This window comes from Plasmodium knowlesi (assembly GCF_000006355.2).
Source record: "Plasmodium knowlesi strain H genome assembly, chromosome: 13".
Taxonomy (NCBI): Eukaryota; Apicomplexa; class Aconoidasida; order Haemosporida; family Plasmodiidae; genus Plasmodium; species Plasmodium knowlesi.
In genome coordinates this window covers 2,129,272-2,146,128 of record NC_011914.2, presented here as the reverse complement: position 1 = coordinate 2,146,128, position 16,857 = coordinate 2,129,272, and the positions used below count along the sequence as shown (strand labels likewise).

The 16,857-nt window shown below is 35.4% G+C and overlaps 4 protein-coding genes across 4 annotated transcripts; 2 read left to right on the top strand and 2 right to left on the bottom strand.

The window, feature by feature from the left end:
- Nucleotides 1-2,823: 2,823 nt before the first annotated feature.
- PKNH_1347900 (rhoptry-associated protein 1) lies at nucleotides 2,824-4,734 on the top strand (the record flags this gene model as incomplete). The annotated part of the gene is made up of 1 exon (XM_002260858.2): nucleotides 2,824-4,734. The coding sequence occupies one exon, from the start codon at nucleotides 2,824-2,826 to the stop codon at nucleotides 4,732-4,734; it is 1,911 nt and encodes a 636-aa protein (XP_002260894.2).
- Nucleotides 4,735-6,143: 1,409 nt separating this feature from the next.
- Nucleotides 6,144-6,767, bottom strand: PKNH_1347800 (conserved Plasmodium protein, unknown function; the record flags this gene model as incomplete). Its single annotated transcript, XM_002260857.1, has 2 exons — nucleotides 6,144-6,215; nucleotides 6,450-6,767. 2 exons carry the CDS (start codon nucleotides 6,765-6,767, stop codon nucleotides 6,144-6,146), a joined length of 390 nt encoding a protein of 129 aa, XP_002260893.1.
- Nucleotides 6,768-9,984: 3,217 nt separating this feature from the next.
- On the top strand, nucleotides 9,985-11,382 carry PKNH_1347700 (eukaryotic translation initiation factor 2 subunit gamma, putative; the record flags this gene model as incomplete). The annotated part of the gene is made up of 1 exon (XM_002260856.1): nucleotides 9,985-11,382. The coding sequence occupies one exon, from the start codon at nucleotides 9,985-9,987 to the stop codon at nucleotides 11,380-11,382; it is 1,398 nt and encodes a 465-aa protein (XP_002260892.1).
- Nucleotides 11,383-12,765: 1,383 nt separating this feature from the next.
- On the bottom strand, nucleotides 12,766-13,927 carry PKNH_1347600 (conserved protein, unknown function; the record flags this gene model as incomplete). The annotated part of the gene is made up of 2 exons (XM_002260855.1): nucleotides 12,766-12,964; nucleotides 13,098-13,927. The coding sequence occupies 2 exons, from the start codon at nucleotides 13,925-13,927 to the stop codon at nucleotides 12,766-12,768; spliced, it is 1,029 nt and encodes a 342-aa protein (XP_002260891.1).
- Nucleotides 13,928-16,857: the final 2,930 nt, after the last annotated feature.

Genomic DNA, 16,857 nt, shown 5'->3' with positions numbered 1-16,857 from the left:
CACCATGTCTGTTACGTATCTACGCATAAGTAGGTATACGTACGAATGCGCTTAAAATGTATACTGCAAAAATACAGGGGAAAAATATATATTCTGGGCATGCTGATCTGCTGGAGAATTGCGTAGGCATCAATGTGTGGCTCATCCTTAGGGGCACAAAATATTGTTTCTACTTTTTTCCACAATTAATGTGATTTATTGATACGTGGCTATGTACCATTTTCCCCAAATGGGTTAGTTACCTTTTTTTTATTTTATTTATTTATTTTGCTTCGTCTTTTAAACAAAAAAAAAAAAAAAAAAATCCCCAATGAAATTCCAACAAGGGAATATCTTTGCCATGTGCGCAAAGGTAAACATTTTCCTAAACGGCGATCTGTTTATCAATAATAAAATGAAAACTGAAAAATGTGGATCGTACAAACATACTGGAATGTGTTCCTGGTTAATAAAATTTTATGTCCTAACATAATAAGCCCTTTTTGATAAAAAAAATAAATTCATTAATACGAGGAAGGGATAGATACACGTGTGTATAATGTGCATATAAGTATATATTTCATTTTTAGCTGCGTCTGTTGGTGAATGTTCTCCCCCCTCCAAAGTTGACGGAGCTACAAATAGTTGCGAGAACGTTGCTAAAACGCGCGTTTCAAGAAATTTTCACACAAGTTTTCCGAAGCGCAGTTACGACGCGTAGGTAGTTAATTTGGTAAAAGAAACATTTGTCATTCTGGGACAACTGGGGGAGGAAAAATGTGTACATATATGCCATACATCAGCCCTTGGATGTTATTTTTTTTTTTTGTTTTTTTTTTGTTTTTTTTTTTGTTCTTTTTTTTCTTTCTTTTTCCTTTGACCCAACTGATACATTTTCGGCCACGGGGAAAGAATGTAAGACAAACTGTTCCACTCCCAACGTAACGGAAGAGTGAAATGGAGTTAATGCGTCATCGGGGATGTTCGCACAGTGAGTGTAATTCACAGGCAGAGTAAACGCTTTTCAAGATAGCTTCCCCCTTGTCACCATATACTGATTATTTCATTTGTTTGCGCGTTCACTATTAATACTGACCGTTTTAAAAATTAACTTTACAAAATTCTTAGCAAGGAGAAAAAAGAAAAATCTCCCCACTTTGCTATTTTCAGAAAAAAAAAAAAAAATTCTTCTATTCCGACTCTGTGTGCTAAAGTTACAGTTTTCAGGGGAAACATTTTTTTCTCTTTGCGCAGGACATATGCACTGCTGAGCACCAGAATGTAGACGCGAACAAAAAAAAACAAAAAAAAAAAACAAAAAAAAAAAAAACAAAGATTATTATAGAATGCTTAAATGTGTAAATGTTTAAATGAATAAATGCGTAAATGTGCACATGAGTGAACACGTTTCCATAACGATCCCGCAATATGGCAATTTGTTCTGCAAAGGAAAAAAAAAAAAAAAAAAGACGCCGACCAAAGCAGTGTTGTTTATGCCAAGCAGACCGAGTCGTTTGCGTTTGCTCTTTTCTATCTGCGGTGCTTTAAAAAATAATACCATGGCAATTTTTCACGTTTAAAAACGGAAAAAAGGAGAAATGTTCGACAAAATGGCAAATTAACAAATGAACGCTGCGCCACATGCGAAATGCACTGAAAAGCAGAAACGTGATGTCATGATAAAACAGCAATCACATGCACTGCTGAATTGTGCCGCTATGCAACGCTCATGTGTAAAAATACGTTGTGTGTATTTTTCGAAAAGTTAAAATAATTAAAATAAAATTACCATAAATTGTTAACATATGCTTTTTTGGACAAAATTATTTAAATTGAAAAAAAAAAAAAAAAAAAAAAAAAAAATAATAATAATAATAATAATAAATTGTTCATTTGTAACATTTAAAAAGTTGTCCAATTTTTTACGAAAGAATTATTCTTCCAAATAATTCATTCATCTGTGTGTTTTTTTAGAACGAAATAGTTACAGACGTTCCCAACATTTTTATTTTGTTTCTGATTAATTTTCGCTTTAACTTTTCCCTTCATAAATTTTGTCTTCTCTACGATTTTGTGTTTAACCCAATTTTCGGGGGTGCCATGGCCCGTCGTGACAAGTGCTGCTGAATTGCGATCATCCGCGACCGCTGACAACCATCTTCGACACGTCAGTGTCAATTGGGATTAATCTTTATTCTTTAGATTTTGCGCGACATAAACGCACACACATGCGCACCCCCACGTGCGCGCAAAAAGTTACACACCTATATACACCTTCTATGCCATCCGCATAAACAATTTCCAACTAAAAAAGTAATCACAGCGCAGCTTGAAAAAAATGATAACGTACGCAAGTTCTCTGCTGGTGCTTTTTTACGCACTGTACCAAAATGTTTCCTCCGGAATACATATAAATGGGGAAAGGAGAATAGACAACCACAACGATGCCGAAGAGTTTAACGCTGACGATATCAATTCGTGGATGAAATTAGACGATGAAAACTTTTTAAAAACGTGGACTAAAAATGTGTCAGATATATCCTTCATGGAAAGTAAATCCGTCAAAAGTGGGGGTAGCGTGGACGGAGATAGCTCCTCTACTGGATCAGGAAGAGGTAATTAAATGAGCAAACCGTTCGTGTGTTGTTTCATGTTCGACTGGTTCTGTTGACGAGGAAGGGAGTCCTTGAGGAGCTCGCGTTTTTGCCTCCCTCAGAAGATGTGCTAAGGGAGAAAAACTCGTCTTCACGAATCCTTCCCAATTTTTTATATTTCATTCCTTCTCCATTTTTACAATTCGCCACTCCTTCCATTTTTTTAGGGTCTAAGGGAGATTGGAACTTCATGTCCCAAGATAACCAACAGGCAAAATCGACTAAGGCTAAATCAAACTCCGGAGGATCGGATTCTGGCTCATCGGAAGGGAAGTCTGGTGGCTCAGTAAAGTCGGGAAGCAAATCTCCAAAGAGCGTATATTCAGACTATTCGGCCTACGACAGTGGAATGTCATCCAATATGGGGAGCAGAGAGTTCGTAAGGGAAATGTATGAATTTGCAGATAGTCACCCTATGGATAAGTTGACTAAAGAAATTGACACATTGAAAAATGAGTACATAAAAGTGAAGGATGAAGAAGAAAAAGCTCTGGAAGAGGAACATAAGGAAATTCAAAATAAGAGAAAAGAAGAACGATTAAAGATGCTGGCAGAAAGCGATGTGGATGAAAAGAAGTCTAATGATGAAGTGGATTTTTTAAAGGAGGATCATACAGATACCAAAATTAGAGGTGGATTTACAGAATTCCTGAGTAATTTGAACCCATTTAAAAAACCAATCCAACCCATGAAAAAGGAAATATTATTGGATACCTATCTTCCCGGAATGTTGATACAGAAAGAAAGAATCATGAAGGATTTAGGCATAACTCATAAATATGAACCATACCCACAGACCATACTTCACACCTGTCCAAACAGTGTCTTCTTCTTTGACAGTATTGAACGCTTACGACAGGAATTAGATAGAAATAATGAAAAGGAATCTATTACTAACAGGATCTTAGACCATAATAATGAATGCCTTAAAAATTTCGGATTATTCGATTTCGAACTACCAGACAATAAAACAAAATTTGGAAATGTCATTGGTTCTATTGGTGAGTATCATGTCAGGTTGTACGAACTTGAGAATGATTTGATAAAATATCAACCTGATTTAGATTATATTACACTCGCTGATGATTACAAGTTGGCACAAAATGATATGAACACTTTAGAAAATATCAATTTCTGCCTATTAAATCCAAAAACCTTGGAAAATTTTCTCAAAAAAAAAGAAATCATGCAGCTTATGGGAGAAGACCCTGTTGCATATGATGAGAAATTTACAAAATATATGGAAGAATCTATTAATTGTCACCTGGAATCTTTAATTTATGATGATTTGGATTCATCACAAGATATAAAAATTGTGTTGAAAAATGTCAAGTCTAAATTATATTTGCTTCAAAATGGCTTATCTTACAAAAGCAAAAAATTAATTAACAAAAGATTTAATGAAATCCAGAAAGAACCAGATGCCCTTTTCGAAAAACTCACATGGATTTTTGAAAATATGTACAACATTAAAAGAAACTACACCTTTTTTGCATTCAAAACTGTTTGTGATAGATTTGTTTCCCGATATCATATCCTATCCGCCTACCAAACAATGACTACCTATATTATGGAATATACTCGACTTTACGGGTCGTGCTTTAAAAACATAATAATTTACAATGCAGTAATGTCGGGCATACACGAACAGATGAAGAATTTATTTAAATTAATGCCAAGAACTCCCATGCTTTCCAGTATGCACTTCGAGTCCATACTACCAAAAGAGAATAAAAAAATCAAACGAACGGATTATGTTCAGAATGAGTACGATCCTAGTATCAAAGCTTTTGCTCTTAACCAACTGGAAAGACTACCTATGGTTAGTGTCATTAACAGTTTCTTCGAGGCAAAGAAAAAAGAACTATCAAAAAAGATTGCTCAAATGAAGTTAGATTTATTTTCACTCACAAATGAAGACCTCAAAATACCAAAGGACAATGGGCCCAATTCCAAGTTGACTGCCAAACTTATCAGTATATACAAGTCGGAAATTAAAAAGTACTTCAAGGAAATGCGTGATGATTATATTTACCTCATAAAGACACGCTACAAGAGTCACTACAAAAAGAACTATTTGCTCTACAAGAGATTGGAGTAGGCATTTCCTGCTCAACGGTTTTTAGCATGTTGTACTTTTCAAGCAATTCGACTGGGACATTATGACATCTGTACTTCCAACTTGGAGAGGAGCGCTGTCCATGCGGGATGGCATTTTTGCTCTTTTTAATTATTTGATTGTCCTCCATAGGAAGTTTACTGCCTCTCAGGCGGGATGTCATTCCCCTTTCGTTTGCCCATACAAATATATATATATATTTTTTTTTTTTTGCCCATTCCACAAGTGAATGTATCTTTTTTGTTCTTCATTTTTTACGCTTTAATTTTTTCCCTCCCTGTGTATGCTTTATTTTTTATTTTTTGAATTTTGAATTTTGAATTTTTCACTGTAACTTGGCCGTTTGTTTCTTTCCTCACAGTACTTTCCAGTTCATAGGCGGATCGCCCGCAGAGTGTCACACACGGAACACTTCGCACCGTTCATGAAACCATAAAATAAGGAAGAAAAAAATCGAATTGGACATTCATCTGTGTTCATGTTTATATCCTTTCTTTAAAGAACTCTGTCTATGAAATTTTTTAAATTTTAATTTCCTCTCCAGTGGTCTCGTATGTGATGGTTAGGCGTGCCCCCCACAAGTAGGCGCTCACACATTTGCGCTCTTCCATAAAGACGCCCTCTTTATTAACAAAAAAAAATAGTGCTTCTTTCAGGAATAGCTTCATTCTGCTTTAATGGAAAATCAGCTCAGCACTGAATTGGATTCCTTTCTGTAGACGTGACTGATGCATTTCCGTGTGTAAGTCTTATTTTTGTTAGCCCATTCGGGAAAGCTCCAAAAAAAGAAGGGAGGGAGAAAATAAGAAAATATTATCTACACTTAACCAAGGGTGTGTTAACTATTTTTGTGTCTACTGCAAAGTTTAGAAAAGAAGTTTGCATCACAAATTAGTTGGCTTGCTACCTTTTTTGTGTAATTTTGGAAGAAATTATTCCAATAATTTGGAAAAAAAAATTTCTTTTTTTGGCGAAAAATGCGTTGTGCCGATTTCAATGAAACACATCAGCGTCATTGCCATGTGACAAACTAAAGTTCGATGTTAAACTATTCGGTGGTAGGAAAGCAGAACAAATGGATATATACGCAAAAAAAATTATATTCTAATTTTCATTGTCCTTTTCTTTTTTTGCAGATGGATCAAGTTCACCATTGGCGTTGGTTCCGAATTCTCTGCTTGTACAGTTGTGCAAGCTTATATACATAATGCGTACTTTCGTGCACCCCCTTCCAAAGGAACATTAAAAACTGCGGGAATTAATATCAGAATTGGGATAGCTCCTCCAGATGACAAATCGATTCGGTGCTTTGAATGGGCGCATGCCTCACTAGCTAGCTATTTAGCTCAGCTACGTGACTCATAAGCGCTGATTTCCTTTTATAGAAATGTCTACTTTCCCGTCTTTAATCTCTTCCTAATTTTTCTGACCGAACGGCAATCTGGACGGGCTCCGTTGTTCGCCTAAGGGAAGTAGAATCGTGGGGGAAGGTGTTGCCAAGGGGTACCATTTGATAAGACGCTCAGTAGGAACAAGCCGGTATGTACAAGGGGAACAAAAAAAAAAAAATATATATATATATATATAAATATATATATTTATAAAAATACAGGGGCCTGAAAAAAGGGTACAAAGGACGTGCAACTTTAGCATAAGAAAAATTGGGGACAGCCTAATGGGGCAAAAGTGATGCATACCTTTTTGGGGTACCTAGCACCCGGGCTTCTATTCCAAAAAAGCAGCGTCTGCTTGGAGGTGTTTTCGGGTGAGGCTTCTTCACTGAGGAATGCTTTATTACCAATTAAAATGTTGTCATTCAAAAATATTGAAAAGGTGTAATTTCCCCCCGTGTGCTTCTTATTTGCACAATGTAAGTTAGATAAAAAAATTCTGTTTTGTCCCCATTGCTTGTCTAGGGAAGGCGCCTTTCTACTAACCTTCATAGCTGAGAGAATCATATCTCGAAAAGTAACCCTGCTGCAAATGTAATTTTTTACTTTTGCGATTTTATTCATTTTGTAAAAATGTGGAAACAAAAAGAAAATAAAATGGAGAAGCAACAGAAAAAGCAAAGTATCGTCTCTTTGCTATTTATTTCTTATCCCTTAGGGACCGAAACAAATGCGCTTTGCGATTCTTCACATGTGGAGATAAAGCCGACTTTTCTTCCTTCCCTATTTTGTGGTCCTCCTTAATCTATTTCCTGCGTTCACCGTTACACGCAGTGAAGTGCTTTTCGCACCGAAGTACCTTTCAGAAAATTTTTAACAATCCCAAAATGGGAAAGCGCATTCTATTCTTATCCGATGAACTCATCATTTAAGATTTACACGGGACGACGTTCCACATTATGGAAATGCATTCTCCTTTCGGTGGATGTACGAAAAAAAATTTATTGTAAAATCGGGACAGTGGAAGGGTAAAGGAAAAAAAAAAAAAAAAAAAAAAAAAGTATTATGTTATAGCTTCCTCAAAGTATTTAAAAGTGATGGCACATTTTCGCGAAATATAAAATTTGCTAATATGAGCCGCTTTTTTTTTTTTTTTTTTTTTTTTTTCAATTACAAAAAAAGGTATTGTAAAATTATTTCTATGTTTATGGCAACGTTGCAGCAACGGTAAAGCGCTATCGAGGGAGGAGCAGAACAGCGTGTACACACACACATCATATATATCTGCCTGCACGCCTAGGGGGGAATTACGCTTAGGAATTTTTTTTCCTTTTTTGCCATACTTGTGTATCCATTAGAACAGTTTTGTTCATTCCTTCCCGCTGCTAGGTATTGGGACAAGGTACAAATATATATGCATTCTCCGTCTTATAGCACTTTCCCATATGCAGAAATTGTAAAAAAAGAAAAAATTAAACAAGGACATTACCACGCTTTTGTTTTTCTTTTTATTTTATTTTTTTTTTGATGCAAAATTGCCCAACACGAGGGCGCCTTTTTCTGTGCCCTTTGGCTGGACATATACCTTTGCATGTGCAAAAGGGTTTAAGGAATTGAATTTTTGTAAGTACTAAGTGAGCACTTCCGTGTGTAAATTATGTAGTGCATAATGAGTCAACTTAATTGGAGATATTTTTTACAGATCATATATCAACTTGGTTTTATGGCAGAACAAACAACCTTAAAAATGGAGAAACAAGCAAACAAAGTGGAAATTGTATTCCCACTAATGTAGAACGGTAAGGCAAAAGTCGTTATGTCAAATTTTCGGAAAAAAAAAAATATTCAGTAGTCTCTTTCCATCTACGTTTCGTATGAAATAAAATTCTCCTCTTTCAATTTTTCGGATAGAAAAAAACAAGGGCCACGTTACTGTGTCTGCACTGCACATACGTAAACCACCTATGTTTATAAAAATGAAGGGGAAAAAAGAAAAATAATATAACCGAAATAAACCAACGAATGAACAAATAAATAATGACCACCAAAAATAGAGAACATGTGTGAGCACAAAATAGGCGCACAGACGATATAAAATAAAATGACTTAAGCCTTTGCCCCTGTCGCGGTCCAAGGGTATATACATGCATTCATATGCCTAGATATATAAACAGGTTTATCCGTATACTATAAATGCACGTATATCCTTTCTGTGGTTGCCTCTATATGCTGCCTATGCCCAATGCTACCTGACGAGCAACACATGAAAAAAATTGCTGGAACCCCTGCGACGTTAAAAATCGAAGAAATCCACTATTTGGAAAATTGGCAATTTGGCAATTTGTATATTGAAGCAAATTGCCACACTAGCGTATACGAAAAAAAAATAATAATAAATAAAATAAAGTAAAAATTAAGTAAAAATAAAGAATAAAATAAAATTTAATGGATAAACATTTAAAGGGTTACGGAAAAACAACGTAATTGTATATGACTTTTTAACTTGAGCATGGTACACGTGCTATAGCGGTGTTATACATAATGGAAGGCAGAATATTATGCGCGAAAAAAAAAAAAAAAAAAAAAAAGCGCCGCAAAAGGAAAAAAAGGGGGGGGAAAGGATGGTCATGTAACAAGGGGGGGGGGGGGGTACGCCTTGCAATGGTAACTATGCACGAAGGTATTATTCCACGCGCCTTGTATTATTACGTATTGTTACGTATGCGCTTATGTAACGTGTCACTTTTATATGAATGTAAGGCCACCCGCATATGCCGCTTGGGAGCGTGAGGCTTTCAAACTAGTGCTCCCACTTCGAACGAAAATATAATAAAAAGAGGTAATTTTTTTTTTTTAAAAAAACGTCCATCCAATGAATAGAGCAACAATTCCTTCTTTTTTTTTTTTTTTTTTAAGGGGAAAAAAGTAGATGAGTGTAAATTAATAATTCATGAATTTTCTCCATTTTTAAGGGAAAAAAAAAAAAAAATTATATTTTTTTACTAATGCCAAGTTATATAATAGCTGTATTGTGATATCATGACCGAGAACGTACATATATATATTTTTGGTTAAAGGCATGAATGTTTTGAATACCTACATACACGTGCGTATATACATCCATGCATATACGTGTATACAGAAACGTCCTTTGTACTAAGAATTATCACTCATATGACGCGCGTCATAATTATATATATAGGAGAACTTTGCTCTCATATACACTCCTGTGGGCGCATGTATTTGTGTACATCCCCTCAGGCTTACATACCTTCATGCGTATTATAATACAACCTTTGTTGCTCCAGCTCAATATTACAAACAAACGCGACGAAATTATCGCGCGCGAAAGGTACGCATATACGTACATATATATATATTCAGGAAGAAGCTCTCGTTTTATTTCCACTACCCCCATTCAAAAGTGAAGGAATCCACGCGAAACACGCAGGGAAGAATTAAGTAGCTCCCCGGGGACGAAGCCCAAGCTTTCTTTTTATGTCGTATACCTACGCATATATAAATATATATACATATATTTAAATACGGAAGGTTATGTGTTCAACATTTAAAACTATGAGCTATATCTTGTCATTTGTTCAAATTTGTTTAACATCGACCTGATTTTAGTAGTAACCATATATTTGCTTCGTCCACCAGCCCCCTTCACACTAAGCACAACTACGTGTTTCTATTTTTGTGCACCTGTTCACCGATTTTGGATAAATCACCCAATTACAGTGTACGTGTCGTACTGCCGCTTGCCCACGGTGTCCTTTTTTCCCAAGTTCGCCTCTTTTTTTTTTTTTTTTTTTTTTTTTCCCCTCCCTGCGAACCTAAAATGAATATTAATGAGAAGGATAAATTGGCCGAGCAGAACTTAGAAACGCTAGACGTAACCAAACTAACCCCCCTGAGCGAAGATGTTATAAGCAGGCAAGCCACGATCAACCTTGGTACGATAGGGCATGTGGCCCATGGAAAGTCAACACTTGTTCATGCCATATCGGGGGTGCACACAGTCAGATTCAAACACGAGAAGGAAAGAAATATTACCATAAAATTGGGATATGCGAATGCAAAAATATATAAATGTACTAACCCAGATTGTTTACCCCCAGAATGTTACAAATCATACGAAAGTAGCAAGGAAGATGATCCAATGTGTCCTCGTGAAAATTGTAATCATAAAATGAAATTACTAAGGCATGTCTCCTTTGTTGATTGTCCAGGACATGATATTTTAATGGCAACCATGTTAAACGGCGCCGCAGTTATGGATGCAGCTCTATTACTGGTTGCAGGGAATGAGTCTTGTCCACAACCACAGACATCTGAACATTTAGCTGCTGTCGAAATTATGAGGTTAAAGCATATTTTAATTTTACAAAATAAGGTAGAATTAATTAAGGAAGAACAAGCCTTAAAACAGCAGGAAGAAATTAGGAACTTCGTTTCTGGCACGGCTGCTGATAGTGCCCCGATCATCCCTATCAGTGCAGTTTTAAAGTACAACATCGATGTAGTATGTGAGTACATAGTTACACAAATAAGTATACCAAAGAGGGATTTCATATCATCCCCACATATGATTGTTATTCGATCATTCGATGTTAACAAACCCGGAGAAGATATTGAAACATTACAAGGCGGTGTTGCAGGAGGAAGTATTCTACATGGTGTGTTAAAAGTAGGAGATAAAATCGAAATTAGACCCGGTATTATTTCCAAAGACGAAAAGGGAGAAATTACCTGCAGACCTATCATATCGCAAATATTGTCCATGTTTGCTGAAAATAATAATTTGAAATATGCTGTCCCTGGTGGATTAATTGGAGTTGGGACACGAATTGATCCTATTTTAACCAGAGCTGATCGATTAGTCGGTCAGGTTATTGGCCATTTAAATAAATTACCAGATTGTTTTGCAGAGATCGAAATTTCCTACTATTTGCTCAGAAGACTATTAGGGGTGAAATCTCAGGATGGAGAAAAAAATACAAAGGTGGCAAAATTAAAAAATGGAGAATTCTTAATGATTAATATTGGGTCCACCTCCATCGGGTGCAGAGTTACAGGTATTAAATCTGAACTAGCCAAGTTAGAGTTAACTGGTCCCGTATGTACAAAAATTGGGGACAAAATAGCCCTAAGTAGGAGAGTCGACAAGCACTGGCGTTTAATTGGATGGGGACAGATCAACAAGGGAAAACCCCTCGAGCTCCAGGAGCCAATTTAAGCGAACCGAAGATTGACTATTTATTGACATGGAAGAGCATTTGTGTATACATATGCATAATATATATATATATATGCGTCCTATCCCTGTGTGTACACCCCCTTTTTCCCCAGGGAGCGCCTTATTTTTGTTTAAACTTTTCTTTTTTAATTTTTAATATCCATACCAAATGATTCTTGTGAAAATTTCCAAAGCTTCTTAAATATATATATCTATATATATATATCAACTCGAAAGGAATGACATGTGTATGCACATGTGCGTGCGTATGTATATGTATTAATGTGAGATACTCCAAAAATTTGTTAAACACATAAAACACAGGTGCATAGTTTATTGTGCACTGATTTAAATTTAAAAATTAAAGAAAGATTATATATATATATTTTTTCCCCTTTTTTGTGAAATAATTAAATCTAGGAAAAAATGCCACAAATGGGCGCTCCGCCCCTGTTGTACATGTCAGTGCAAGTGCGCTTTTGCAAAAAAAAAAAAAAAAAAAAAAAAAAAGGTACATATATGTGATCTTATACAAGTATAACTCTGAAGTGTTGATGGTGTATAATGTGTTAATATAAGGTGACACTTGCACAGGGCATTATATAAAATGCGAGTGCACATAGGAATATTTTTGCATGTATATATGTATATGCGCCAACCCCCCCAAATGCCATGTGCCAGTTGACATGCGCTAAAGCGTGTTGAAAATGTAAACTAAAAAACGAAATATAAAAAAAATTAAAAAAAAGGAACTTGAGAGATTCATAAAAATTCTCATTTTGTTGGCACAACTTGGAATAAAATGTTACTCATAAGGTGGACAGAAGACACAACAGCTGCATATATATATATAAAACGAAAAAGGATTAGCCTACATGTATAAGTAAAATCACATTTGCATTCCTTCAAAAATTAACACATTTAACACAAACATAGATGGAGCAAAAGAAGGCCCATAAATAGTAAAGGTGAAGAACTTTTTAATTCACTAAACTGACCTATGCATATCTTTACATATAAACCGCGTGCACACTTGTTTGTTTAAAAGGGGGGTAGCCACAAACGCGCACACATTCATATGCTTATTTCCATATTTGTGTGCGTAACATTGGGTCATTAAAAAAAAAATAAATAAATAAATAACAGTTTGTAGTGCCTTTTTGTTTTCTCATCTTTTTAATCCAACATAGGATTCTTCCGCAATGGTCCTGGAATTGTACACAGATCTGTATGTGTACATCTCTTTACGACATTATATATCTGCATAAATCGTCTTACTCCCTGTTGAGGAGCCTCATAAAACTTCCTCACTTACATACTTGCAAATTCAAATGAATGGTTTGTGTATACAGCCATGTAATACATGCCAGCTTGGCAAACATTTTAAAAAATAAATTCGCGCTTTAACGTTATTATTGACTGCATAGGATTTGAAAATACAAAGTTAAAAAATAGAAAGTATTTATTCGAGTCATTCACCTTGTCAAAGGATAAAAAGTTGACGTGGACGTTCCTGTCTTTGTCGATCTTTACACTGAACTTCCTGTTCGGGCTGAGGTTGTCATATATGTACTCGTACGATCTGAAGAGGGAGTGGAGGTAAAAAAAATTATATGTGCGACTATGCAAAAATATGCACAAGGAAATAACAATGTATGTACACACGAACGTGCAGACATCATCGCACGTGAGCCCAATTCCCCGCTCAGCATTACTTGTCCTTGAAATTAAAAATGGGCGTAAAAACGTTGTTGTTGTACTTCAGGGAAAGGCACACCGAGCCGTCGTAGTCATTCTTGTTGTTACGCTCAATTATTATTTTGTTGTTAAAGCTTATGTTGTCACCATATTTATTGTAGTATTCGTACAGCTTGCTCTCCAAATTTACAAGTGCCTTCTCATTTTTGAAGTCGTAATTTGCATTCACATAAAAATTATCAAAGAATTGGAAAAAGCTAACCCTTTTTAAAATATCGATCGTGTTGAATTCCCCCTTAATGATCGTGTTGTATGCATTTGCGTATGCATTTATGTATACCACCTTTGGGAGTTGGTACACAATGTTTGCGCCCACATTGCTATTTTTTAACAGAGGAATGTTCACGTCAAGTCCTAATTCGTCCACACAAAAAAAATTATTTTTATTGAAATTTAAAAAATTGGTGAAAATTTCTTGGTGATCTGTTATGCTGTTGCCAGCGCTCTTCCCACTCTTCTCCTCCTCCCCCTCTTTACTTTCCTTTTCATTAACTACGATTTTAACAGGTACATCTTCGCTTTTCTCCTTAATGCTGATATTTGCGTAAACGCTTAACCTATCCTTGTACAATCTCTTTCTTAATTTGGTGTATAAATTTATTTTTCTGATGTTGTCTTTTAAGTACTTGTCCGACTTCAAAAGACTCAAGGTGTTGTAAAAGTCTAATATATCTTTTTTTATTTTATTTGAACTCAGCGTATATTTTTGGCTTCCTATTTGTAAATTTATACATGACACATTATTCAACAGAAAAAAAACGACAAAAAAGAAATATGCTATGGACATATTTGCGATGGTGTGTGACATCAAGGATTGTACAGAGGTTTGTAAAAAGAAAAAATTTTCTTACAATGTTTTCTTTCTTTTTCTTTTTTTTTTTTTTTTTTCCGTTTCTTCGCCTTTACTTTCCACTTTCGCTTGTTTCATAACATACGCCTTACGTTCTTCCTCTTTTCGAAATACACTTCATAAATACTGATCTAGAACAAACAGAAGAGTTCTTTTGTATATATTTTTTTGTTTCTCTTTGTATCATTATACATAGTGCTTCTTAATCACATTGTATGGAAGAAGGGGGAAGAATGAGGCAAGAAAAAAAAAAAAAAAAAAAAAAAAAATGTTCTTGGGAAAAAGTAAAAAAATAAAATGGTATACATAAGCTTGTTCTTGTAAGAGAAAAAGGAAATATTGCTTCCATAATCGACTAACAAAATAAAAATCTAGAATATTGCAAAAATGTTAAAAGTGTACCTTATCATTCATACTTTTTTGTACGCGTGTAAGAGCAAAGAACTGAGGTGAGAAATATGTTTCCTTCATTCTGTGAATACGTGCCATGTGAAATATGCACGCGGGCATGTATATACTCTCATGTATTATGTGCCTTTCTTGTGCCTGTCAGTGTTTCCCTTGGTCGATTGCAAAAATCTGCACATCTCAAGCATGTAAGCATTGTCAACCCTTTTTTTTTTTTTTAATTAGCTTAATTTTTTTTACTTGAGAGTTTTTTCTTATCTTTCCAGTAACGAAGTGCTGAAAAAGCAATACGAACAGAACTGATAAATATATTACATGTTCAAGCGTTTCACCATTAATGGTGTGACAAGCTCCCCGTGCATATCTACGTTCTTCTGTGAGCATGGCATAAACGCGCCGTTTGTTTCCGCTATTTCGTTTCACTTCGCTTCATTGCTTATCATTCCGTTTCCTTTTACATTTTTTACGCCCTTTGCACGTAGGTCATGCGCTAACATAACGAAGCAGTTAAGTGACAGAGACTAGGGAATAATTTTCTAAATTTTTCTTTTTTTTTTTCCCCTTAAATTCTTGATTTTTACAGGGTGTGTGAAATGTTTACCTTTGCGCGAGAACCAACCGCTAAGATGCCAAGTTATGAATTCATGCAAATATGTTCATATATGCTTATACATACGTGCCCATGGGTAAAATGGTTGATAATGATGACACCCCGTTTAGACGGAGCAGTGACGCTAAATAGGTAAAGACCATTATTCCTCGGGGGGTATTATCATAAGTACATACACCCCCCATATGGATGAGAGTGTCTATATCTAGCATGTAAAAACCTGAAATGTTTCAAAAATAATTTAAGGTTTTGCATTTCTTCCTATCCCCAACCGGTAATTATTATGCTTTCCCCTCCCATTTAATGGTAAACGCAAAATTGATCATAAAATGGCAAATCCTTCTGTGAAGTGATTAATATATGGATGTGAAGACATGTATATACAAAGGTTTAATCACCGAACGTGGTGGAATATATTTTTAACCCTCGCATTGCTAATAGTTGGTCTATGTCAGTGGGACTTGTCCCTTTATACGTGTGCTCATTTATGTGTAAAAAAAAAAAAATGAACATTCCTACGTATACGCGTTTTCTTCATGGAGAGGAAATTACCAAAAAAGGGAGGAGTAAATGAAGAAAGGCACAAACACTGAACGAACTCAGCAAAGTTTTTTTTTTTTTTTTTTTTTTTTTTTTTTTTTTTTTTTTGTTGTTGTTTTTTAAAAAAATGTGAAAAAAGGAAATAAATATCCACACTTGGAATGATATAACATACCCTTTCTTTACGCAATGAGATTTTCCCAAATTGTCAAATGTGTGAGGAAAAATTTTCCCTTGTACAATCTCCTTCACCAAAACGAACATATAACGTGAAACGTTGCGAGGTATACGTTACGATGCAAAGTGTAACTCGTATGATAATTCGTTCACTAAGGAACAGAACTTACATGTCCAGTGGTATCATATGTCAAATTACAACTTGAAAAGTCTTATAAAGGTAAAAAAAAAAAAATATAATAATAATAAAAATAATACTGTCGTATTGAAGAAAGGAGCATAAACTTGTGGAACAGCAATATTGTATGTTAAAGTACATGTTTGTTCAGTGCAACTCTATCTCGCTTTCACGTTTTGCTCCTTATTTTAAATTTCATTTTGAACTATTTATTTTTTTTAAACGTACCGTGCTTTACGCCTACGGCAAACCAGACGCGGTGATTATTATGCAGGCGTACGTGGCGGCGATTTTAATTTTTTTCTCCCTTTTCGGGGAGGGAAATTTTAGTTGCGTACACACACTGCAAAAAAAAAAAAAAAAATGACAACAAAAATGACAGCAGAGGTGACAAAAAAAGAAACTCACAAAACTCTAATGAGGAGTGAATTCACCTGAAAGGAGGAACTAAACAGTGTTCATTCCCGTTGCCCTTTTGAATGCACGCAATAGTGAAAAAAAAAAAAAAAAAAAAAAAAATTTCACGCGATTGCCCACTTCATTCTTTTTTTTTTTTTTTTTTTGTCTAATTGTGCACAGACATGTGCGTACGTACACACGTATATAAGCATCTACACACATGTGTATATGCCTACACGCGCGGCAAAATGTGCAATAAAGCCATGATGTACTTTTGTGCCCGTACATTTCCGCTTCTAAGCGCAACGCTCGTCCCTTTAAAGAGAATGCTTTACGTTGTAAAATTATAGCTCCCCCTATTTTGCCGCTTTTCATCTGCGTTATTTACCTCCGCGTGCATGTGCAAATGTACATATATTGGAGGATGATCCAGTATCCATACATATACATTTGGACATATGTCTGTGTATCTGTCCCCATTTATGCACACCAGAAACAGTAGCCTTCGAAATTTAGTTATGAAAGGGGCACTGACGATAGAGGATAGAAATGCCA